At 45.5% G+C, this 24,460-nt stretch overlaps 1 protein-coding gene across 1 annotated transcript; it reads right to left on the reverse strand.

Moving 5' to 3' along the window:
- Nucleotides 1-3,568: 3,568 nt before the first annotated feature.
- On the reverse strand, nt 3,569-21,243 carry LOC126281846 (collagen alpha-1(I) chain-like). Its single transcript, XM_049981095.1, has 3 exons — nt 21,215-21,243; nt 17,953-20,174; nt 3,569-3,642 (listed from the first exon to the last, which is right to left on the reverse strand). The coding sequence occupies exons 1-3, from the start codon at nt 21,241-21,243 to the stop codon at nt 3,569-3,571; spliced, it is 2,325 nt and encodes a 774-aa protein (XP_049837052.1).
- Nucleotides 21,244-24,460: the final 3,217 nt, after the last annotated feature.

The raw sequence follows: 24,460 nt of genomic DNA on the forward strand, positions 1-24,460 counted from the left end.
AGAAACAGTTCAGATAATTACATGCTAAAACAGTTTAAATACGCCTATTACATAATTACACAGAGAAACGTTACTGATGCAAGGGTTGAGTTGGGTTGTTTGGGGAAGGAGACCAGACAGCGAGGTCAACGGTCTCATCGGATTAGGGAAGGACGCGGAAGGAAGTCGGCCGTGCCCTTTGAAAGGAATCATCCCGGCATTTGCCTGGAGCGACTGAGGGAAATCACGGAAAACCTAAATCAGGATGGCCTGCCGCGGGACTGAACCGTCGTCCTCCCGAATGCGAGCTGATGCAAGCACTGTAATTTTTAATTTTTGAAACAGTTGATGCGTGCACACGACAGAACTAATGAGCAAGAAACAATTGTAAACAGCAACCTGTCATTGTTTTGGGCTACTTAAAATGGTGACAGGGCCAAACCACTCTGACTTCAAAGTAACGTACATCCTAAGTTAGTATTGCGACCTCCCTTCTATCTTTACCTCTCTTCTTACACGACTGATTTTGTCAGAACTGCCATCTATGATAATCAGACATAATTAAATTGATAAACACTTCTAATCTAAATTAATTTCCAGCTGAAATGAGAGCAAAAGTATCCCGTTGGATGTATGTTGGGCAGAGGCTGGCAGGACAGGGGAGAGGGAGCCAGCGTCGGAACATTTGCGGGTCACCGTCCGTTTCAAAAAACACTCGCCACTACTGCGAGGTGAGCAGCAGAAACCAGGTAAAAGTCGCTGGGCCCGGTATATTGCACCAAGGCGTCTGTGTTTCCATCTTGAAAGACAGAAACCTACTGAGCCATGTATTTAACATGGCATGCTCATCATCGCCAGGGAGGTGATCCCTAACTAATAGCGGCGGGGTGTCAAGTATTGTCTTGTCGTACTCCCATCAGGAAGCCCGTGTCCTGGGAACTGCTGGGCACGGTTAGTTTCAGAAATAAAATCTGTAATGTCGAGTGTGGTCGCCTGGCGTTTTGTGCTTGGGAGCACAGCACTCGAGCCATCAGGCTAGCGCCAATCTAATTTTATTGCCATTGACTCTACAAAGAAACAGTGAGAGCAGCTGACATTGGCGAAAATAAATAAATTCTGAAGTGCGAGAATAGAACTCGCTTTTACGTTTGAGCAGAAAGACTTAGTGGCTGAAACGCGAAATAGATAGTCGGGGTCAGAGGTCGCCTATTTCTGATCTCCAGCACTAAAAGTCACACTATTTTTTATTAAATCAAAACTGAGTATGGAAGGGAGACTCCTGCCTTGTTAAAACGGACCTTATTTGTCGGCACTCAGAGGAATTATTGTCATTGGCGATCAAACTCATGCACATGTGACTGTCATATAGGCAGCATAAAATTTGTCTCCGTCATAGTTTTTTCCTTTGTCTTACTGATGCACTCCGGACTGAACACATTCAGCGCCGGGCCATGAAATGGAGAGAGACTTCGATTCAAGGCTCTGAGTGTTCGTAAACCGAGTTACAGGACGTATGCTTGGTTTTACAATTAATAAGAAGAATTTCATTTTTTTCATTCAAGTATGTTTATTAGCAATCAAGAGCTCAACATGGACTCACTCAAGAAATGCCGTGCGCAAATGTTTGGCAAGTTAGTGCCGAGCCGTTGCGTGGAACAGACGGTTTCGTATCTGCAGAAGGCGTGAAGGCTCTGCAACTCAGCACGGTCAGCGCGGGTACTTCACGGGCCGACGGTGACCCGCTGAAAACGGGGCAACAGAGGCCGGAGAGCGGAACGAACCCGCCGCACGGGAAGCGAAGCTTTCGAACCCACGTAGACACGGCCACGGCGGTGTAATTGCGCAAAGCCAAGGTTATGAAAGGAAAGCTTGGTCCCGAATGGAAACGGACTGCAATCGGCTAGCGCAGTGACGTCACTACAGGAGCAAAGTGAGTCAGCGGCTGGTGCGCCGAACAGCTCTTTACGACAATTGATTTACCAGTTTAGATGTTAGCAGAAGATAAAAGAGTGTCACTGCCAGTATTTTCGCTGTAGTCCTGCTTTTGCCTTTGCATTTTGAGCTTCATATTGAGGTAACGCATAAATTGTGTTCGAATACTGCGAATTACCTCTAAGAAAACGGCCTATTGACACACCGTCGACATGGGTTTAGGAAACATCGTTCCCGTGAAACACTACTAGCTCTTTATTGACATGTAATGTTGAGTGCTATTGACAAGGGATTTCAGATGGATTCCGTATTTCTGGATATCCGGAAGGCTTTTGACACGGTACGACACAAGCGGCTCGTAGTGAAATTGCATGCTTATGGAATATCGTCTCACTTACGTGAGTGGATTTGTGATTTCCTGTCGGATAGGTCACAGTTCGTAGTAATTGACGGAAAGTCATCGAGTAAGACAGAAGTGAGTTCTGGCGTCCCCCAAGGTAGTGTTATAGGCCCTTTGCAGTTCCTTATCTATATAAACGATTTGGGAGACCATCTGAGCAGCTGTCTTCGGTTATTTGCAGATGACGCGGTCATTTATCGACTAATGAAGTCATCAGAAGATCAAAAAAACTGCAAAACGATTTAGAAAAGATATCTGAATGATACTAAAAGTGGAAGTTGACAGTAAATAACGAAAAGTGTGAGGTCATCCACATGAGTGTTAAAAGGAACTCGTTAAACTTCGGTTACACGAATACTCAGTCACCTCTAAAAGCCTTAAATTCAACTAAATACCTAGGTATTACAGTTAAAAACAACTTAAACTGGAAGGAACACACAGAAAATGTTGTGGTGAAGGATAACCAATGACTGTGTTTTATTGGCGGAACACTTGGAAAATGTTACAGACTTACTAAGGAAACTGCCTACACTACGTTTGTCCGTCTTCTTTTAGAATAGTGCTGCGCGCTGTGGGATACTTACCAAATAGGACTGATGGAGTACATCGAAAAAGTTCAAGGAAAGGCGGCAAGTTTTGTATATCGCGAAATATGGGAGAGAGGGTCACAGAAATGGTACAGCATTTGGGCTGGTGCAACGGAATCTTCTCAGGAAATTCCAATCACCAACTTGCTTCCCCGAATGGAAAATATTTTGTTGACACCATCCTATATATGGAGGAACGATCACAACAAGGGAAATCAGTGCTCGTGCGGAAAGACATAGCTGTTCATTCTTTCCGCGCGCTGTACGAGATTGGAATAATAGAGAATTGTGCACGTGGTTCGATGAACCCTCTGCCCGGCACTGAAATGTATCGAAGTAGATGTAGATGTACAATAAAAAGTCTGGTTCTAAGACATAGTTTAGCAATTTCTGCTGAAAACCCGCATAACTGGATTGAACAGCAGCGTAGATTATTTTCACTATATTTCGAAATACTTTCCAAACCGTTAAATCCATTAAAAATGAGTTCAAACTGCGACGCCTAACGTAACCAATCATCTACCGGAAATGTAAGCCCACAGCGGGATAAGACTTCACTTCAGCCAACATGATCCGCATCTGTAGCAGAAAGACATAAAATATTACAAGAGCATTTTCCTAGCGTGTAGTCATAATTCCTTGCACGATAAGCGGTGAAACCAGCCATGTATCACAGTCGTTCTGCAGAGCAGTCAGGTTCCTCCTTGAAAGCCGGTCCTTCTGATGCGTGGAGTGGCTTAAGGCCTGCAAACAGTCCAAAGAACGAGGGAACAGTTGATATTATGCCTTTCTGGAATGGGAACAAACAATCTGTATTGCCTACGTGCAATTTTTCGGCAGACTTGTGTACAATACTGGCCATTAAAATTGCTACACCAAGAAGAAATGCAGATGATAAACGGATATTCATTGGACAAATAAATATATTACACTAGAACTGACATGAGATTACATTTTCAAGCAATTTTCAGGCATAGATCCTGCGAAATCAGTACCCAAAACAACCACCTCTGGCCTTAATAACGGTTTTGATACGACTGGGCATTGAGTCAAACAGAGCTTGGATGGCGTGTACAGGTACAGTTGCCCATGCAGCTTCAACACGATACCACAGTTCATCAAGAGTACTGACTGGCGTATTGTGACAAGCTAGTTGCTCGGCTTCCATTGAGCAGACGTTTTCAGTTGGTGAGAGATCTGAAGAATGGACTGGCCAGGGCAGCAGTCTAACATCTTCTTTATCCAGGAAGGCCCTTACAGGACCTGCAACATGTGGTTGTGCATTATCCTGCCGAAATGAATGGTTTTCGCAGGGATCGAATGAAGGGTAGAGCCACGGGTCGTAACACACCTGAAATGTAACGTGCACTGTTCAAAGTGCCGTCAATGCGAACAAGAGTGACCGATACGTGTAACCAATCGCACCCCTTACCATCACGCCGGGTGATACGCTAGAATGGTGATGACGAATACAGGGTTGCAATGTAGGGACGTCACACACATCCATGCCTGAGGCAGAATTCGAATCTGCGACCGTAGCAGTCGCACGGTTCTGGACTGAGCGCCTAGAACCGCTGGACTACCGCGGCCAGCGAACAGCCATGATCTCCAAGCTGATACTCCACGCTGCTGCAAACGTCGTCGAACTGTTCGTGCAGATGGTTGTTGTCTTGCAAACGTCCCCATCTGTTGACTCAGGGTTCGAGACGCAGCTGCACACCGCGCAGGGTTAGCCGAGCAGTCTAAAGGCGCTGCAGTCATGGACTGTGATGGTGGTCCCGGCGGAGGTTCAAGTCCTCCCTCGGGAATGGGTGTGTGTGTTTGTCCTTAGGATAATTTAGATTAGGTAGTGTGTAAGCTTAGGGACTGATGACCTTAGCAGTTAAGTCCCGTAAGATTTCACACACATTTGAACATCTGAACGTGGCTGCACGATCCGTTACAGCTATGCGGAAAAGATGCCTGTCATCTCGACTGCTAGTGATATGAGGCCATTGGGATCCAGTACGGCGTTCCGTATTACCCTCCTGAACCAAACGATTCCATATTCTGCTAATAGTCATTGGATCTCGACCAACGTGAGCAGCAGTGTTTTAAACATTCATGGTGGTGTCTGTTTGTACTATATCGTGTCTCCCTACCACTTTCGCGCAACGACGCTCTGAGCGTGTTTTTTAGGGAATTAACTAGTTTGAACCTGGGACCTGCTGCTGGTAAGGAGACGTCGACCACACATGACATGTAGAATTCAGAAGAGTTCAGTGAGACTAGCGATGATATAACCAAATACTAAATGATCTCAGCGTCAGCTCCACTGCACTCCCTGTAAAAGAATCTTAATTCTAACTAAATATAGTGGAAAGGGTTCAAGGCTTTCCTATTTTTAGTTAGCTGGTAAAATAACGTCGAAAAAGCAGTTAAGTTTACCATTGGACATTTATTCTAATCACAAAACATCGTTTATAAATTGCACTATTGATAAAAGGAAAGAATAAATGGGTTTCCAAGTTCTACAATCGACCGAAGGATGACCTATGCCATATCACATCTATAATCTAGGTTTAAATTTAAGTTTGACAAAAGAGAAAACTATAAAATGGTCTACAGTGACCCTCAATTATCTTTAATTACTTATTTAACTTGTCGTAAATTACAGTGGCTGATGTGGCTTCTCAATAACTATATAAAAGAAAAATCATCGCGTTTCAGATCTGTTCTTCAAGTGGCAAATGTGAACACCATGAGTTTTAATTAACGATCACCATTAGTATTACGGAAAAAAAGGGGTGTTACAGATGAGACTTCTGCAGTTCTGAGTGAAGCCTTATGCGCTCAAATATGCGGCATCGCGTGCGTTCATTACCTTGTCGGTGTTTAGGCAGCGTCAGGGCGGCAGCGGCTGGCGCAGCAGCCATCCAGCTCGCCGTCTCGGAACCAACTCACCAACTTCTCCTTACTACAATTTACCGAAGTTAGTTTAAAAAAAACTACTGGCTATGTTTTCATCTGACCAATCAGGGTCTCAATGTTAACCTTAAGCTCCGCCTACAAAAATTCTGTCTATCCAATGGGAAACGTTATACTTTTCGTGGTGGGGCAATGTTTTTAAAGTTTGCAACGTAACAGAGACGCTAAAAAGTCTCACGCGAAAACCTGCAGCTAGTGTGGTCCTTTTAGCGTTATCGTGAGATCTATACTGCTCATCTGGAGGGCTCTATCTTTTAACATGGGCTGGGGAGTGATCCTAATGTAACAGACACGCGAAAAAGTCTCACGCTAAAACTTGCGGGTGGTAGTGGCCCTTTTTGTGTTATCGTAAGATCTATACTGCTTTTCTGGAGGGCTCTAGCTATTAACATGGGCTGGGGGTTGTCCTTGACATACCTGAGACGCGAAAAAGCCTGACGCAAAAGGTGCGGGTTGTATAGTTGTACAGGAAGGCTCGCGGCGTGGGTGCCCAGCCCCTCCCCACGGTTCTGCTCTCGGCTTCTGTCCTCGTTTCTCCCCTCGGAACTGCGTCTGCCTCACGGTGGGAAGGTACGACATGCATTTAGGCATTCTTGTGTTAGTCTGTGGTATTCCATTTGCTCACTCGTTACTCGTATTACTTTGGTTAATTTAATGTCACGATTTATTCGGAGCTATGTGACATACTACTGGATTTGCTTATCATGTCAGGGTTTTCATGTAAGGTGTTGGATTTGCCTGACACCTTACAGTGTCGCAATACGATAAGCCGCAATCGCGATAGGCTACAATCCGACCTTCATCAAAGTCAGAAATGTGATGGTACGCATTTCTCCTCCTTGCACGAGAGGCATCACAACAACGTTTCACCAGGCAACGCCGGTCAACTGCTGTTTGTGTATGAGAAATCGGTTGCAAACTTTGGTCATGTCAGCACGTTGTAGGTCTCTCCACCGGCGACAACCTTGTGTACCACATTATTTGCATATCACGGCATCTTCTTCCTGTTGGTTAAATTTCGCGTCTGTAGCACGTCATCTTCATGGGGTAGCAATTTTAATGTCCAGTAGCGTATTTCCCTTAATATTGTCTCCTGAACGCCCTTGTGCACCTCATAACAACATGATAACGTATTCTTGTAGCAGAAGCTTTGAGCATTCAGGACGTCAATTGCGCCGGCAGAAGCACTGGGCTACTCCGCTTACTGCCGCCCGCAAGTACACACGCCCGTCAGCGTGTCCGCCCACGGGGACAACGAGATACATACGGGCCCTGCAACGAACATGTGACGTCACACTAGTCGTCTAGTCCGCTACACTTCGCAAACGCTCGGTTCCGTGCAGGGCCCATTGAAAATCAATATTTAGTTGAAAATGTACCTACTAAAAGAATTTTGTCATGTGCTACTGAGTTCATGCTACATTTCAACACCCAGTCAAGAACTATTACAGTTGTTTGAAATAGTTACTCGCTCCCTGCGGAAGACGGCTGCTGGCACTCGTAAGACCTGCAGTGCAGTGTCACGTGCTCTGGCGTACGCGCCTCGGCTTGTCTTTCTGGTGCGCCTCGGTCTGCCCATAGCACGCGACACCTGCGCCCTTTATGGCAGATTTCTGAACTACTCCGCTGTTCTGTCCATGACAGCTCATCTGCCCCCATCGTGACGTCCGCCGGCGAGCATACTAAAGACGGTAGAAGCAGATGCGGGTAGTTTAAGTGGTAGTACAACACTGACGTGGCGTACCTGGAGCCCACTACCACTCACGTTCAGGTGTAAGTATACAGGCAAGAAGCAGATATATACGCTGAAAAATGAATGAAAGGTACGTTATGGCTGGCGACGGAGCAGATACCACAAGCTAGGCCTTCGTTCACAGTGTTACATGTCACAAGATCTACATTAAAACTTGCCGTAACAAGTATTCTATTTAAGAGCAAAAATTCTCTCATGAACTGAAGCTGATGATGATGTTGATGATGTTTGGTTTGTGGAGCGCTCAACCACCTGGTCATCAGCGCCCCATAAACTGCAGAGCGGAAATGAGAAACATTCTAAGACTCAAATCTGATATTTTTCTGGAAACTGCAAATTTGTGATAAGGACTATGGGACCAAACTGCTAAGGTCATCGGTCCCTAGGCTTACACACTACTTAATCTAACTTAAATTAATTTACGCTAAGAACAACACAGACACCCATGCACCAGGCAGGACTCGAACCTCCGACAGGGGGAGCCGCGCGAACCGTGGAAAGACACCTCAGACCGCACGGCTACCCCGCGTGGCCGTTTTTCTGCTAATGGAGGAAATACGGAATCAGTGTACATAACTGAGGAATGGACATCTCTAAAAAGGGTCATCACGGAAGTTGGGAAGGAAAACATAGGTACAAAGAAGGTAGCTGCGAAGAAACCATGGGCAACAGAAGAAATACTTCCGTTGATTGATGAAAGGAGGAAGTACAAACATGTTCCGGGAAAATCAGGAATACAGAAATACAAGTCGCTGAGGAATGAAATAAATAGGAAGGGCACGGAAGATAAGACGAAATGGATGCAGGAAAAAATGTGAAGACATCGAAAAAGATATTGTCGGAAGGACAGACTCAGCATACAGGAAAGTCAAAATAACCTTTGGTGACATTAAAAGCAACGGTGGTAACATTAAGAGTGCAACGGGAATTGCACTGTTAAATGCAGAGGAGAGAGCAGATAGGTGCAAAGAATGCATTGAAAGCCTCTATGAGGGTGAAGATTTGTCTGATGTGATAGAAGAAGAAACAGGAGTTGATTTAGAAGAGATAGGGGATGCAGTATTGGAATCGGAATTTAAAATAGCTTTGGAGGACTTACGGTCAAATAAGGCAGAAGGGATAGATAACATTCCATCAGAATTTCTAAAATCATTAGGGGAAGTGGCAACAAAATGACTATTCACGTTGGTGTCTAGAATATATGACTCTGGCGACATACCATCTGACTTTCGGAAAAGCATCATCCACACAATTCCGAAGACGGCAAGAGCTAACAAGTGCGAACATTATCGCACAATCAGCTTAACAGCTCATGCATCGAAGCTGCTTACAAGAATAATATACAGAAGAATGGAAAAGAAAATTGAGAATGCGCTACGTGACGATCAGTTTGGCTTTAGGAAAAGTAAAGGCACGAGAGAGGCAATTCTGACGTTACGGCTAATAATGGAAGCAAGGCTAAAGAAAAATCAAGACACGTTCATAGGATTTGTCGACCTGGAAAAAGCGTTCGACAATATAAAATGGTGCCAGCTGTTCAAGACTCTGAAAAAAGTAGGGGTAAGCTATAGGGAGAGACGGGTCATATACAATATGTACAACAACCAAGAGGGAATAATAAGAGTGGACGATCAAGAACGAAGTGCTCGTATTAAGAAGGGTGTAAGACAAGGGTGTAGCCTTTCGCCCCTACTCTTCAATCTGTACATCGAGGAAGCAATGATGGAAATATAAGAAAGGTTCAGGAGTGGAATTAAAATACAAGGTGAAAGGATATCAGTGATACGATTCGCTGATGACATTGCTATCCTGAGTGAAAGTGAAGAAGAATTAAATGATCTGCTGAACGGAATGAACAGTCTAATGAGTAGACAGTATGGTTTGAGAGTAAATCGGAGAAAGAAGAAGGTAATGAGAAGTAGTAGAAATGAGAACAGCGAGAAACTTAACATCAGGATTGATGGTCACGAAGTCAATGAAGTTAAGGAATTCTGCTACCTAGGCAGTAAAATAACCAATGACGGACGGACTCGCTATGGCAAAAAGGCATTTCTGGATAAGAGAAGTCTACTAATATCAAATACCGGCCTTAATTAGAGGATGAAATTTCTGAGGATGTACGTCTGGAGTACAGCATTGTATGGTAGTGAAACATGGAGTGTGGGAAAACCGGAACAGAAGAGAATCGAAGGATTTGAGATGTGGTGCTATAGACGAATGTTGAAAATTAGGTGGACTGATAAGGTAAGGAATGAGGAGGTTCTGCGCAGAATTGGACAGGAAAGGAATATGTGGAAAACACTGACATGGAGAAGGGACAGGATGATAGGAAATCTGCTAAGACATGAGGGATTGACTTCCATGGTACTAGAGGGAGCTGTAGATGGAAAAAACTGTAGAGGAAGACAGAGACTGGAATACGTCAAGCAAATAATTGAGGACGTAGGTTGCAAGTGCTACTCCCAATAGAAGAGGTTAGCACAGGAAAGGAATTCGTGGCAGGCCGCATCAAACCAGTCAGTAGACTGATGACAAGAAAAAAAAATCTGATTTGTACTCAACAAACTGAGAAGGTAATCTGATACCACAGAATTACGCTGCACACCGCACGACAGGAAAAAGAATAATGACACAAACTGAAAAATAAAGAGGCCCTACTTTACTCTGAAAGTTGTAAAATCATACGAGGAAACTGAAAGGTTCTCAGTGCCGATAAGAAAGGTTGGCAAATTGATTCTTGCAAAGAACAAACCAGCAACAAGCCACTGTTGACTGCGCCGTTTATTTATACAGCGCTGTTGTCGTTTCGAACCAACAGCTTCAATTTTAGACTGCCATTCAGGTTTATGTTACATCTGCCGTTGTTTCTGTCAGTTTTGTGTTTTACAGCAAATAACGTAAACTACAACGGGATAAAACACAAAATAAGCGTGAACATTCATCTGAAGATAAAGCTATCGGTTCGGAACGTAACGGCGCCATTTGCGTAAATAACAGACATTATTAACGATGCCTGCTTACTAGGTCATTCTTTGCGAAACTCAGCTTGTATTTGGAACGCAGCTTCAGTCCCAAAATATCAGTTTTCGACAAAACAGCAGGCATAAAATTTGTCTTCCTAATGCAATTAATACTGAGGCACTACGGTTTATTTGTGATAATCGAAGTACAAAAAAATACAGAATTAGGATTTTAGCTTCTAGCCAGCTCCGGTAGCCGAGCGGTTCTAGGCGCTTCAGTCCGTAACCGCCCTGCTGCTACGGTTTCAGGTTCGAATCCTGCGTCGGGCATGAATGTGTGTGATTTCCTTAGGTTAGTTAGGTTTAAGTAGTTTCAAGTCCAGGGGACTGATGACCTCAGATGTTAAGTCCCTTAGTGCTTAGAGCCATTTGAACTTGTAGAACTGCAGCAACAAGACCTGAGGATAGAAACTACAACTCAGCGACGCCAAGTTCACATTAGGCCTATGCCGACACTGATTTCTGTATCGTCGCCGATTTAGCGGCAGCTGTAAATATATCTCCTATGTCGAATTCCATTCATAGCTGGTAGGCAGAAAGCCAAACGCGCTACATAAATCAAGATACGCACATTATTTTTCACTTTTCTGGATGGCATTCGACGTCTTCCGACCCAGTTGTTGAAAAACAGTTTCTCTAGGAAATGTAGCTCTCCTTCTCCTTTTCAAAGGACAGTGTTCTGTCAGAAGCAGTGAAACGCCGCAAAGCTCTTAACGCATGAAGAAATTTAACATGCATGATGAATTCTATCTTTATCGGATTTTCGTTGCATTTAGGATTCTACTCCTTAAGATGCCTTCAGATGCGTATTTAATGGAGGTGCACAATAGGCTGGGTTAACACGAGACAGTACCAACGCCAGTTACTCACTATCCTGTTATTAGAAGACAACTACGCACAAGCGTTTCGTCTCATAGCTCAAGAAGAATGTACATGACGAACGGAAAAATTAAAACCACCTCCACATTAACTTTTGGTACATCTTCGGAACGCAAAACGACAGCGATTCTGCGTGACAGCTCACTTAACTATCGTAAATTACGGACCGATGGTTTGTAGGTGCGGAACTGACGGAGGATATCGTCCCAGATGAGTTGTTGAAACGTCGGCATGAATTCCCTACCGTACTACTAAAAAAATGGCACTACAATTGTGACTTTGTAGTACCGACATTGATTCTGCTGCAATACGTCATCGCCGTGGCGGAAGACATCAAGCACGAAGTAATTCAGGTTGTTTGCAGTAATGTCCACCTTTTCCACAGCTGTCATAGCGCCTTCGTCCACTACTGCACGCGTCATGGAAGCTCGCGTGAATGCCCCTCTTATCATAATACTGACCCCACCAGCCAGCTTCGATGGCGCTGTGCACGTTTCGAGCAGCCGTCCTGCCGTATCACGCATCCGGACATGTTCATCGACCGAGTGTAAAAAATAACGGATCAGGTGACAAACTTCCACTGATCCACTTTCCCTGTCCACTGCATTCATAACTGATGATATCGTTGGATCAACATGGAAACATGTAAGGGTCACATTCTGAGGAACCCGATGCTCGGCAGTATGTACTGAACGATGTGTTCAGAAACACTTGCATCTACATCAGAATCGTGCTGTGTCGTCCGATGTGGGACAGATCGGCACATTTCCTGATTTACAGAGAGGGCGAGCCTCCTACGTCCATTTTCTGTGATGAGGCGTGGACGTCTAACACATTATGCCGCTCGTGGCTACATCGCCCTCCAACCTCTTTTCGTAGATGAGCTTGACAGGAGCACACATACCGCAATAACAGACGGTCCTCTATCAACGTCCATTATATCAGTGTGCAGTGTCTGGGGTCGATTTCGACGCTTGAATGATTCAACACCCGTTTCTTCTCGGCTTAGACCTGTATACTCTCCTTAGCGAGTGACGTCAAACCAACGCCACCAAACAGCATTCTATTTCATGCTGGTAGCGACTATTTTTAGCTCTCCTGAGACTTACAAATTTGGAAATTTGTGCTAAGGACTTATGGGACCAAACTGCTGAGGTCACCTGTTACTATGCCTAAGCACTATTTAATCTAACTTAAACTAACGCTATGGACAACACACACACCCATGCCCGAGGGAGGAGAACCTCCGACGGAGGCAGCCGCACCGGACTTACTTACCTCTTACTGAGGCGCACATTGCGCTCAAGCAGAAGCACCCCGAAACGTCTTTACGCCCCTACAAAGTACCTCCACGCGGATTGGTGCGCTTGAGCTCTGCTTATGCGTAAAGCAAAAGTGAACACGACGCATTCTGTCCACTCCATTAGGGCTATCAAGAGCTTCGGTCGTGAAAAAACATCCTGCGGTAGCGTACTAAGAGTACAACTACCATTTAAAAAGAAACCTGCTTGATATTTGAACCATGGTGGCTTCATAAATCAACAAAACACAGAAAAACCTGAAAATCTTCCCAAAATACACATTTACCTAGCAGCCAAGCGCAGAGAGCCAACCCACCCAAAATAATGCTTAGGGCTGCCATACACATGAGAGTCTTTCGCTCTCATTCAGTTTCGTACTCTTAGATATTACTTTGTTCACACCTCGTGGTCTAGTGGCTAGCGTTGCTGCCTCTGGATCACGGGGTCCTGGGTTATATTCCTGGCTGGGTTGGGGATATTCTCTGCCCTGGTACTGGGGTCTGTGTTGTGCTCATCATTTCATCCTCATAATCATTCGTAACAGTGGCTCGATTGGAGTGTGTAAAAAATTGGGCTGTGAAAAAATTGGGACTTTGTACAGGCGCTGATGGTCGCGCAGTTGAGCGCCCCACAAACCTATCATCATCATCAGATATTAAGTACAGGATTGTTTACACTAAGGGCGAATTTTCTCTAATAGTTGCTTCTGAATGCTCCGTACGAGTACTTTCTGTAAGTGTCTGAAAGTATTGCGAAACTAGATGACGGAAGCTTTTGCAGACAAGACGGCGAGAGAGCCTGTTACAGCTCAGAGGCCCTTCTCTGCGAGCCGTAAACGAGCTTCTTCGTCCTGGATAAGGCAGCAGATTAGGTGACGGTTTGATTTTGGAGCGCGCATTGTACAACTCGCTATGGAAAATCCAAAAAAGTATCGAAATTTTCCCGCCCGGCTAGCCGCGCCGTCTAACACGCTGCTTCCCGAGTGGGAAGACGGCACGCAGCACGACTCCTCCCGGCCAGTCTGTGACTGATTTTTAAGTCGGTTTTCCATCTGCCTTGGCGAATACGGGTTGGTTCCCCTTATTCCGCCTCAGTTACCCTATGTCGGTGACTGCTGTGCAAACTCTGTCTCGACGTACCCGTTCACCAAAATTACTACATCATGCAAACATTAGGATTTACTCTCGTTTGGGGGCCAAACCGCACAATAACCATGGGTTCAGTGTGGTGCGGCGGTGGGGTGGGTGGACTGCTGTGGCCTGTTGTGGGGTTGTGTACCACTGAGGGCTACTGCGGGGCGAAGGCTCTCCGTCATTTCTCGGTCCCCAGATTAATACACATACACACACATGTCGATATTTTACGGTAATTACAACGATGGAGGTGAAACAAATGCTCATTATAACTTGGACACCCATAGTCGTTCAAAATCCAAATAGGCGGTTATTTAAAAAATGAATTATTTCTGGACATGCATTTATCTGAACGTTTTTAATTGTAGTGACTAAAGGAACCACTCGCAAATTCCTGAAGTTCTGTAATTTAACACTGAATATAATGATATAGTCAATAAATACCTCTTCATATTATTAGGTACCACTATACATCTTGATGTCAAGTGGCAGTTTTCCGAGTTGCAAAACGGTTACTTTCAAACACAATTTCACTTGTTTCTCTACGTTAATTAATCTACTTTAAAAGACTAATTTGTCTGATACCTTGAATTATGGGTAGTTTAGTATTTTTCTTCTCTGGAGGTGTTAAGAACTGTAACCGCGTCGGCCAACAAACTTTTTTCTTGTCTCAGTTCCTATAGTTCAATAACTGTCCATTCCATAACACTGGCCTTTCCTCTTACAAACTAATTAAATTCAGAGCTTCGTCCTGAATCCAATTCTTCGCAACTTCCTTCATTACTTTGTTTTACGACACATCGCTGAGATTCACTCACAGTGCTCCTTCGCACAAATTCATGCATCACCACTACAACTTCGAGAGCATAAACTTTGCAAGTGGGCTGCTTCTTTGTTGGCAGTGCTGTGTAGCGGTTTGCATTGGAATAACAATGCATCGTGTCACAATTATTTGCTATTGGTCTCAAGAACATTCTGAACAGTGTGAGCGAGTCATTTGGCCACCCAGATTACCCGTCATGAACTCCGTCGACCATTTATGGTACATAATCGACAGGTTACTTTGCGGACAAATTCCTGTACCGGCTACAATTTAGCAATTGTCGACGGCTATAGAGACAGGATAGCTCAATACTTCTTCAGAGGACTTCCAACGATTTGTTGAGTCCACGCCACGTTGAGTTGGTGCGCTAAGCAGGACAGAAGGAGGTCCTACTCGATATTAGGAGGTATCGTTATACAAGTGGAGCAGAAACGATACGTGCCGCAAATGGAGTGGTTCACTGACGTAAGCGACTTCCACAAAGGGGTGACACTTCCTTTGGTATGATGTCACAAATTTGAAGTAAATGTACGACAAAAAGGATTGAAACCTCTCACTGCTGTCACAGCACTTTGGTCCACATGGTGAGTAAGTGCCACGAAATCAGGACAACCATACGGAGGTCGTTCAATAACTACTCTCACATAATTTCTTTCTCAAATAAATTCATTTTTGACAGTTATAGTTTGCTGACAACATTAGTCAACATTCCTGTAACATGTACTATTTCTGTACATAGTCTCTACCACGTTCTAAAGCCTTACATCAACGTTGTAGAAGAACAGTTATTTGCTCTTAGCAAAAGTTCTTGTCGAGTACGCGTAGCCACATGTGACAAACTGACGGGGGAAACTAACGAAATACTCTCATGATTTTCGAAAAAAAAGTATGTTAATTCCTAAGGGACCAAACTGCTGAGGTCTTTATGCTAAGAACAGCACACACACCCATGCCCGGGGGAGGACTCGAACCTCCGGCAGGTGGGGCCGCGCAATCCGTGACATGGCGCCTCAAACCACGTGGCCACTTCGCGCGGCATTTAATATTTATACGGTGAATATGGAACACATTAATGTTTCTATAAGAGGGCATTGAACCAGGGACCTACAGTGCAGAACTAGGGAACAGACAAGACACTAGCGCTTTCATTTCCTAAACTGCGTAGAAATTCGAATTTCACCCACGCATTTGCGCGGGGTAGCATTAATGAGGAAGTGCTGCTTTGAAGAGTGTTCTCCCCTTCCTTGTTTTTATTTTCCAGAGGGCTGGGGCGCCTGTGGCCGCTGGCTGGTAATGGACGCGCGGCGCCTCCACTGTAATGCGCTACTGGTGGGCCGTGAAAGCGCTGTGGAGAGCTTTCCCGTGTCGCGTTACTGGCTACACGCGCGGTCCACGTGCGAGCCCGGACACGTGCCGGCAGCGTGTCGGGCAGGAGCCCTCCCATCGGCCAGTCTCGCTTTTCTGGGTGCACTCGGTCATACTCACTGACGAACGTTCGATGTGTTACAGTGGATGGGCTCAGACAGGTGTTCGTCAGGGAGACCGGAGATTTTTACCGACCTGTTTCGTTAAATCTACACCTACATGGCCGCTCTATAATTCACACTTAAGTATAAAGCGTTCGTATGGCCAGTATCAGGCTATCTCTCGAATCGTTCCGTTCTCGGACAGCATGTCGCAAAAATTAACACCTATATCTTTCCGTGCATGTTCTGCTTCCTCACATTGTACTGGGATGGTCATTTCTCCCTGTCCAGATGGGTGTTAACAAAATAATTTCGATTTCATAGGAGAAAGGTGGTGACTGAAATTAAGTGAATTTTTTTGTCTTAGGGTGTACAAAAAGAATTGCTCTTCTTTCAATCTTTTCGATGACATCAGTTGATCTTTTCTGCTGTGGACTCTAATATCGTCCAGCAGTGCTACTGCTGAGGATGGAAAAGCGTAGTGTGGGCAGCCTCTTTAGTAGCTCTTTTGCATCTTACATATATTGTGGCAATAAAACCGTCTTCGGTTTCTAGCGGTTCTAGGCGCTCAGTCCGGAACTGCGCGACTGCTGCGGTCGCAGGTTCGAATCCTGCCTCTGGCATGGATGTGTGTGATGTCCTTAGGTTAGTTAGGTTTAAGTAGTTCTAAGTTCTAGGGGACTTATGACCACAGCAGTTGAGTTCCATAGTGCTCAGAGCCATTTGAACCATCTTCGGTGCACCTTCCGCACAATGGTTTCTGTGTGATCACTTCTAAATTGATTTGTAATAGTAATCGTCAGGTATTTAGCTGAATCGACACATTTAAATTTGTGTGCTTTATTGTGCAGTCATAATTTGGTGTTTCGTTCTGGTATTCAAGTGTTTTGGTTCAACAGCCTCTTTTCGCACTATAAAAACACCCTGCATCTTGTCTAAGTCATATGAAAATTCTTTTTATCTTCTGGTGAATTTAATAGACGGTAAGCGATAGCATTATCTGTCAAGAATCTGAGAAGGCTGCTCAAATTGTTAGCCTGTTCGTTTATACTGCTCGAGAACAGCGGAAGGTCTATAATACTTCTTTGGGCAACCTCAAATATCACTTCTGTTATCGTTAGACGACTTCCTGCGAGTTGTTACGAGCTGTGATGCTCCTGACAGGACATTCCTCTCCAAAAATGGATAACAGTGATTGAATAATAATCATTCCGGAGATTATGGAGATGAGACAAGTGTTATATTTATTAACAAATGGCTTAAGGACAAATGATAAATTCGTACCATTGTGATGCCAAAATAGTTAAAATAAAAATAATTACTTAATGATGTGGCGTCCTGCCCACTCGTCTCTTATAGGGTGCCTAAAGGATGCTACATCGTCGAACAGCTACACAGAAATTCCAGCAATCACATTAATTGATTTTATTACAATAAAGTGGACTGAAAATAATTAACTTTGATTTATAAGAACGTGTCGCGAGCGACTGGCGACATGCAAACAGCCAGTGTCTTTCTCTATATACAGTGTCCATACAAGCAATTAATTACTATAAGGCACAAGTCACAGTACAACACTTAGACGACGGCTCTACTAGTGCGCGTCATTTAACATCCGCCGGGGCTAGCTGGAGCGGCGCTGCCACTCTCTTCTTCTGGAGGCCGCTCCTGTCCTGCTGTTCCGCTGAGGCTAGCTGGAGCGGCGCTCCCACTCTCTTCTTCTGGAGACCGCTCCTGTCCTGCTGATCCGCCGAGGCTAGCTGGAGCGGTGCTCCCACTCTCTTCTTCTGGAGGCCGCTCCTGTCCTGCTGATCTGCCGAGGCTAGCTGGAGCGGCGCTGCCACTCTCTTCTTCTGGAGGCCGCTCCTGTCCTGCTGATCCGCCGAGGCTAGCTGGAGCGGCGCTCCCACTCTCTTCTTCTGGAGACCGCTCCTGTCCTGCTGATCCGCCGAGGCTAGCTGGAGCGGTGCTCCCACTCTCTTCTTCTGGAGGCCGCTCCTGTCCTGCTGATCTGCCGAGGCTAGCTGGAGCGGCGCTCCCACTCTCTTCTTCTGGAGGCCGCTCCTGTCCTGCTGTTCCGCCGAGGCTAGCTGGAGCGGCGCTCCCACTCTCTTCTTCTGGAGGCCGCTCCTGTCCTGCTGATCTGCCGAGGCTAGCTGGAGCGGCGCTGCCACTCTCTTCTTCTGGAGGCCGCTCCTGTCCTGCTGATCCGCCGAGGCTAGCTGGAGCGGCGCTCCCACTCTCTTCTTCTGGAGACCGCTCCTGTCCTGCTGATCCGCCGAGGCTAGCTGGAGCGGTGCTCCCACTCTCTTCTTCTAGAGGCCGCTCCTGTCCTGCTGATCTGCCGAGGCTAGCTGGAGCGGCGCTCCCACTCTCTTCTTCTGGAGGCCGCTCCTGTCCTGCTGTTCCGCCGAGGCTAGCTGGAGCGGCGCTCCCACTCTCTTCTTCTGGAGGCCGCTCCTGTCCTGCTGATCCGCCGAGGCTAGCTGGAGCGGCGCTGCCACTCTCTTCTTCTGGAGGCCGCTCCTGTCCTGCTGATCCGCCGAGGCTAGCTGGAGCGGCGCTGCCACTCTCTTCTTCTGGAGGCCGCTCCTGTCCTGCTGATCCGCCGAGGCTAGCTGGAGCGGCGCTCCCACTCTCTTCTTCTGGAGGCCGCTCCTGTCCTGCTGATCCGCCGAGGCTAGCTGGAGCGGCGCTCCCACTCTCTTCTTCTGGAGGCCGCTCCTGTCCTGCTGATCCGCCGAGGCTAGCTGGAGCGGCGCTGCCACTCTCTTCTTCTGGAGGCCGCTCCTGTCCTGCTGATCCGCCGAGGCTAGCTGGAGCGGCGCTGCCACTCTCTTCTTCTGGAGGCCGCTCCTGTCCTGCTGATCCGCCGAGGCTAGCTGGAGCGGCGCTCCCACTCTCTTCTTCTGGAGGCCGCTCCTGTCCTGCTGATCCGCCGAGGCTAGCTGGAGCGGTGCTCCCACTCTCTTCTTCTGGAGGCCGCTCCTGTCCTGCTGATCTGCCGAGGCTAGCTGGAGCGGCGCTCCCACTCTCTTCTTCTGGAGGCCGCTCCTGTCCTGCTGATCCGCCGAGGCTAGCTGGAGCGGCGCTCCCACTCTCTTCTTCTGGAGGCCGCTCCTGTCCTGCTGTTCCGCCGAGGCTAGCTGGAGCGGCCCTCCCACTCTCTTCTTCTGGAGGCCGCTCCTGTCCTGCTGATCCGCCGAGGCTAGCTGGAGCGGCGCTGCCACTCTCTTCTTCTGGAGGCCGCTCGTGTCCTGCTGATCCGCCGAGGCTAGCTGGAGCGGTGCTCCCACTCTCTTCTTCTGGAGGCCGCTCCTGTCCTGCTGATCTGCCGAGGCTAGCTGGAGCGGCGCTCCCACTCTCTTCTTCTGGAGGCCGCTCCTGTCCTGCTGATCCGCCGAGGCTAGCTGGAGCGGCGCTCCCACTCTCTTCTTCTGGAGGCCGCTCCTGTCCTGCTGTTCCGCCGAGGCTAGCTGGAGCGGCCCTCCCACTCTCTTCTTCTGGAGGCCGCTCCTGTCCTGCTGATCCGCCAAGGCTAGCTGGAGCGGCGCTGCCACTCTCTTCTTCTGGAGGCCGCTCGTGTCCTGCTGATCCGCCGAGGCTAGCTGGAGCGGCGCTCCCACTCTCTTCTTCTGGAGGCCGCTCCTGTCCTGCTGATCCGCCGAGGCTAGCTGGAGCGGTGCTCCCACTCTCTTCTTCTGGAGGCCGCTCCTGTCCTGCTGATCTGCCGAGGCTAGCTGGAGCGGCGCTCCCACTCTCTTCTTCTGGAGGCCGCTCCTGTCCTGCTGATCTGCCGAGGCTAGCTGGAGCGGCGCTCCCACTCTCTTCTTCTGGAGGCCGCTCCTGTCCTGCTGATCCGCCGAGGCTAGCTGGAGCGGCGCTGCCACTCTCTTCTTCTGGAGGCCGCTCCTGTCCTGCTGATCCGCCGAGGCTAGCTGGAGCGGCGCTCCCACTCTCTTCTTCTGGAGGCCGCTCCTGTCCTGCTGACGTCTGGTCAGCATGCTGCTCGCTGACCTCGTCTCACAGCCCTCTCTGATTCTAAGTTCTTCATCTTCGTGCCGGCGCCACAATAAATGATTAATAATTAATAAATAATCAAAACAAGTGTAACAAATAAACAAATATAAAAATATATAAATAATTAAAATAATAATTAGTAATTAATAAATAACTAAAATTCAGATAATTAAAATTTTTTTCAGTAGCATTGATAGTTATTAACAGGTAAGTACAGAACATCAAGAAACTGGTAACTATACTTAGCAACTGCATAAACAACTTAAGACCCAATGATAAAGGCCTACCACTGTGTAGTCAAAAATTTTAAATGTAAATTTCTCTACGGAATACGATGCTTCAGCCATAAAAACCGGTTTAGGGCAACATTAACCAAACTTAAGCTAGAATGAACTTTAATAGCATTTAATACGAATGCAGGATAACTAAACAGTAGCTGGCGGTCATGCAACGATCTTTGTAGTTCGTGTTGTAGCTGAAGGGTTTATATGAAATTTTGTTAGAAAACAAGAAATGTGATACTAGCTATTCTGAAGAATCTTTAGCTTAAGTATGAAGGTGGCTCCGGGTTATCAGGCTTGTGAATACAATGAGATATTAAATGGTCAATTAAAATACTAGGCACAAGGCGTGGGATTTCGGAGAGCTCCGCCTAGAACATACGAAACGCCACAAATGGCCACCTCTATGCTGTGTCCCTTGGATTTACTTACAAAGAAATCAGTTCCATTAAATCATAAGATAAATTAATTATAAATCTAAAGGTCTTCGTCAGTACCGTATATACGTGAGGTAAATTCTTAATCTCAGTGTTTACAAGTAAGTAAGCAATGCCAGTAGTGGACCAAATATACAGAACGAATCAGCAAAGCCCAGCGAGAAGAAATGGCAAAAAAACGAACCACTCGTCCAGAAAACAGCTAATAACGAGTAATGCTGAGATACCACACTCACCTGGACAGCTGTCTTACCAAAATAGACATCTTTTCCACAGATATATGAGAAATTTACGCTACAAAATGATTTGGTGAATGCCGCAAGACCAATCAAAGCACAAAAAGGATTGCTTTTCCAGGTTCGATCCTCGATTCCATAAATAAATTATTACTAATATGTCGTGCAATACACACACACACACACACATTATATATATATATATATATATATATATATATATATATATATATATATATATATATATATATATATATATATATATGCACGCGCGCGTGCACAAACACGTTAGCGGAATTAAAATACAGAATACCAGCGAATAAAACAAATTGGGCAAGCATAGAATGCGTTAAACACTATTCTAATAAAACACAAACCCCAGTTGAACAAAACCAGGATGGCTATTACTCAATCGGTAACATGGCAGACACGTGGTTTACACCTAATTTTAACAGTAAGTGCGATAAGCAGGTTTGTAATAAAATACAAAAAAAAAACAAACAATGAATTGAAGTAGTTGCAGAGGGCTGAATACGCAGTACGTCAGACAACTAGTTTACAGTTGACATCACAGAAAAATAAAGTGACGGAATGTGCAGGCTGGCGTACACAAACAATCAAGCCCCGGTACCCAGTCACATGGGGAGTAGGCAACCAAAATCAAATTATAAACCACGTTCGCCACAAATCGCGAATACGTGTCAACAGAATCGGCTAAATACAGCCTGCTAAAAAACAAAAATTATGAGGAAGACCACAAATACCACTTAGCCCCTATAGGAACCTGGGTGCAGTGGGTCACACGTGACTTAAGAACAAATTATTGCCCATTACGAAAGGCCTCATCGTACAGTCCACAGCATGGGAAAGCAATGGTGTGCCAAACAGGCTAGCTTCCTCCAACCGTCGAGTACCTGACGATAAACTCCACCCGGCGTGATGGAGCCAATAGCACTCCACACACCAAGTCGCCGCCTCCCAGTTACATTTGGCCCAACGGAACGCTCACATGCCCTAAGCAAAGCTCGGACTCCAGTTCGCCATACCGCTGCCAGCAAGTCGTTCCTCTAGCTCTCCGAGCACGACTGTGTATCACCCCCTCCTCGTGGGCAGACGCCCTTCGGCATGTCACCAACGGGGCAGATACAATTGATTCCTGATGCCCAAGGATGTTGTGCACCCGCAGCACAATTCAAGGAAGCGATCGTGAGTCTTTTTCTGCATGATAGGGATGCTTCCAACTATGACTAACTAACTGAATGTACAAAATCATATTATTTCCATATGTAAATCTGGCCGCATTGAATCCAACCCTTAGTGATTACATGCAGTTGCGCACCTGTAGTAGGGAAAGATTTATAGTTGACTCTTGTACTCGGTTTCGTGTGATTGCTAATGGCGAATATTTAAACCGCCTTACACCACTTAATACAATACACTGAATTTACTTGACTTAAAACAGATTTGAAAACACGAAATACTCTATAGGAAAATTGTTTGTGATTTTTTAAAGTTATTAATTCTGTTGAAGTTTTGTTGTATAGATACCTACCACGCTGATTAATTATTTTCCTGTCAGTTATCTTGTTATTAAGGGTAATCTGCTTATCAATGATTTTATTTTTATCAACTACTGTGTCTGTCAGACGATGCTTCTTTCACTAATTCTGTGTGGTATCACCAAGCCGTATATAGTAGATCTTTGTCACAACATCAATACATGTTTGTTGCCAAGTGTGCACCAATTTAAAGTCATCAGTAGTAATTTGTCATCAGTAGACGTCTGTTCATTCAGTCATTCGGAAGCCAATCTGTTATCCACACACTGTGGTGCGTTACTCCCTTCATTAAGAACAGCCCTCAGGAATCTGGAACATATATATACTCGTAGCTATACAGCAAATGCCAGAAGCAGCCATTGCCGGTTATTTCAGTGAATTTTAGTGATAACAAACTATGACTAATGCTAATCTGAAACTGATTACTTTACATATGTTTTTGTTTAAAAAGATACCGTTTTTCTTTTAGTCTACTATTCTGCTGCTGTTTTTACTTAATTATTCAAATAAAGCACTTAAGTAACTTTACGCACAACACTATCAGCTGTTTATGTACTAGTAAAGTTAAAACCTGTTTAACATTTACTTAATACCAACTTTACAGGTAAGCAAAGTAAGCATTCTTGAATACAAATTATCTGATTAACCTTACGAGTTGGTAATATAAACTGCTGTTTGATTGCTTTTACATGTCTGTGAAATTTCAGTTTGTTACCTAACATCTTCCCACAATTTGCTATATAATTTTGCACCAGAATATAAAACTTGATCCTGCATCATACCCGGGGGAACATTTACGAAATGTACACGAAAATCATTTCTATTTTTGTGGTGTTGAGTTGCATAGTTTATTCAAAATTTTATATTATTGTTAACGAAGTACAACATTAAGGAGTAAATGTAGCGGTATATAAGTATTTAAAATGACTACGTCCCTAATAAGGCTTCTGCAGGGTCCTTGGTTATCACTTTCACACATTACTGATAGTGCATGCATCTGTAAATTCAATTCATTTTGAATCTTAGCTGTGTTTTACCAGAAGGCTGCGACATAGAACTGTAATGAGTGATGGTACATGAAGTATCCTAGCAGTTCTGTCTACAGTATCTGGTATGGGTGCGTTTGATTTACTTATCAGCATGCTTGTGTCGTTATTAAACACCAGGGTTTTGACGCATTGTTACGCTACCCTCTATAAATCGTTTATGTCGGTCATGAAAAAGGGCAGTATAAGGACGGAACCTTGTCGGGCACCACTTTTAACGCTTTCCAACACTGACATATTCTTGTCGTATCATTTGTTAAAAAGACCTTCCATTTTCTGCTGATGAAATACGACTCTGCCTATGAAAAGGGAAATGTTATCACAGAAATGTTTGCGGGGCCGCACGGAGGAGACAGTCTTATGTGAATGCAGTTACTTCTCCCCCAAACATTCAGAGACAGCGCGGTTCTATGCAAATGTCAGCACGGCCACCTACCACTCGCAGGAACCGTGCCGTGGCGACACTGCTGCAGACGTCGGAAACGATAGATTCTCCTCCGATACCTCCGCCCCCTCCTCCGTGACAGCATGCTCGATTACACCACCTGCAACACATAAATTCTATGGAATACAGAGGACCTCACCAAAGCACGAACCCCCTGGATCTACTGTACCAACAAAAACGCTGCGTTTCTTTTGCT

Source organism: Schistocerca gregaria, chromosome 7 (assembly GCF_023897955.1).
Source record: "Schistocerca gregaria isolate iqSchGreg1 chromosome 7, iqSchGreg1.2, whole genome shotgun sequence".
Taxonomy (NCBI): domain Eukaryota; kingdom Metazoa; phylum Arthropoda; class Insecta; order Orthoptera; family Acrididae; genus Schistocerca; species Schistocerca gregaria.

Bases quoted from the DNA above. Each gene is read 5' to 3' on its own strand.
- LOC126281846 (XM_049981095.1), bottom strand. From the start codon at position 21,243: ATGTCTATTTTGGTAAGACAGCTGTCCAG. The intron at 20,175-21,214 runs GTGAGTGTGGTA...CGCTCCAGCTAG, and splicing joins TTGGTAAGACAGCTGTCCAG to CCTCGGCGGATCAGCAGGAC. The intron at 3,643-17,952 runs GTGGGAGCGCCG...GACTGTTTGCAG, and splicing joins GCGGTCTCCAGAAGAAGAGA to GCCTTAAGCCACTCCACGCA.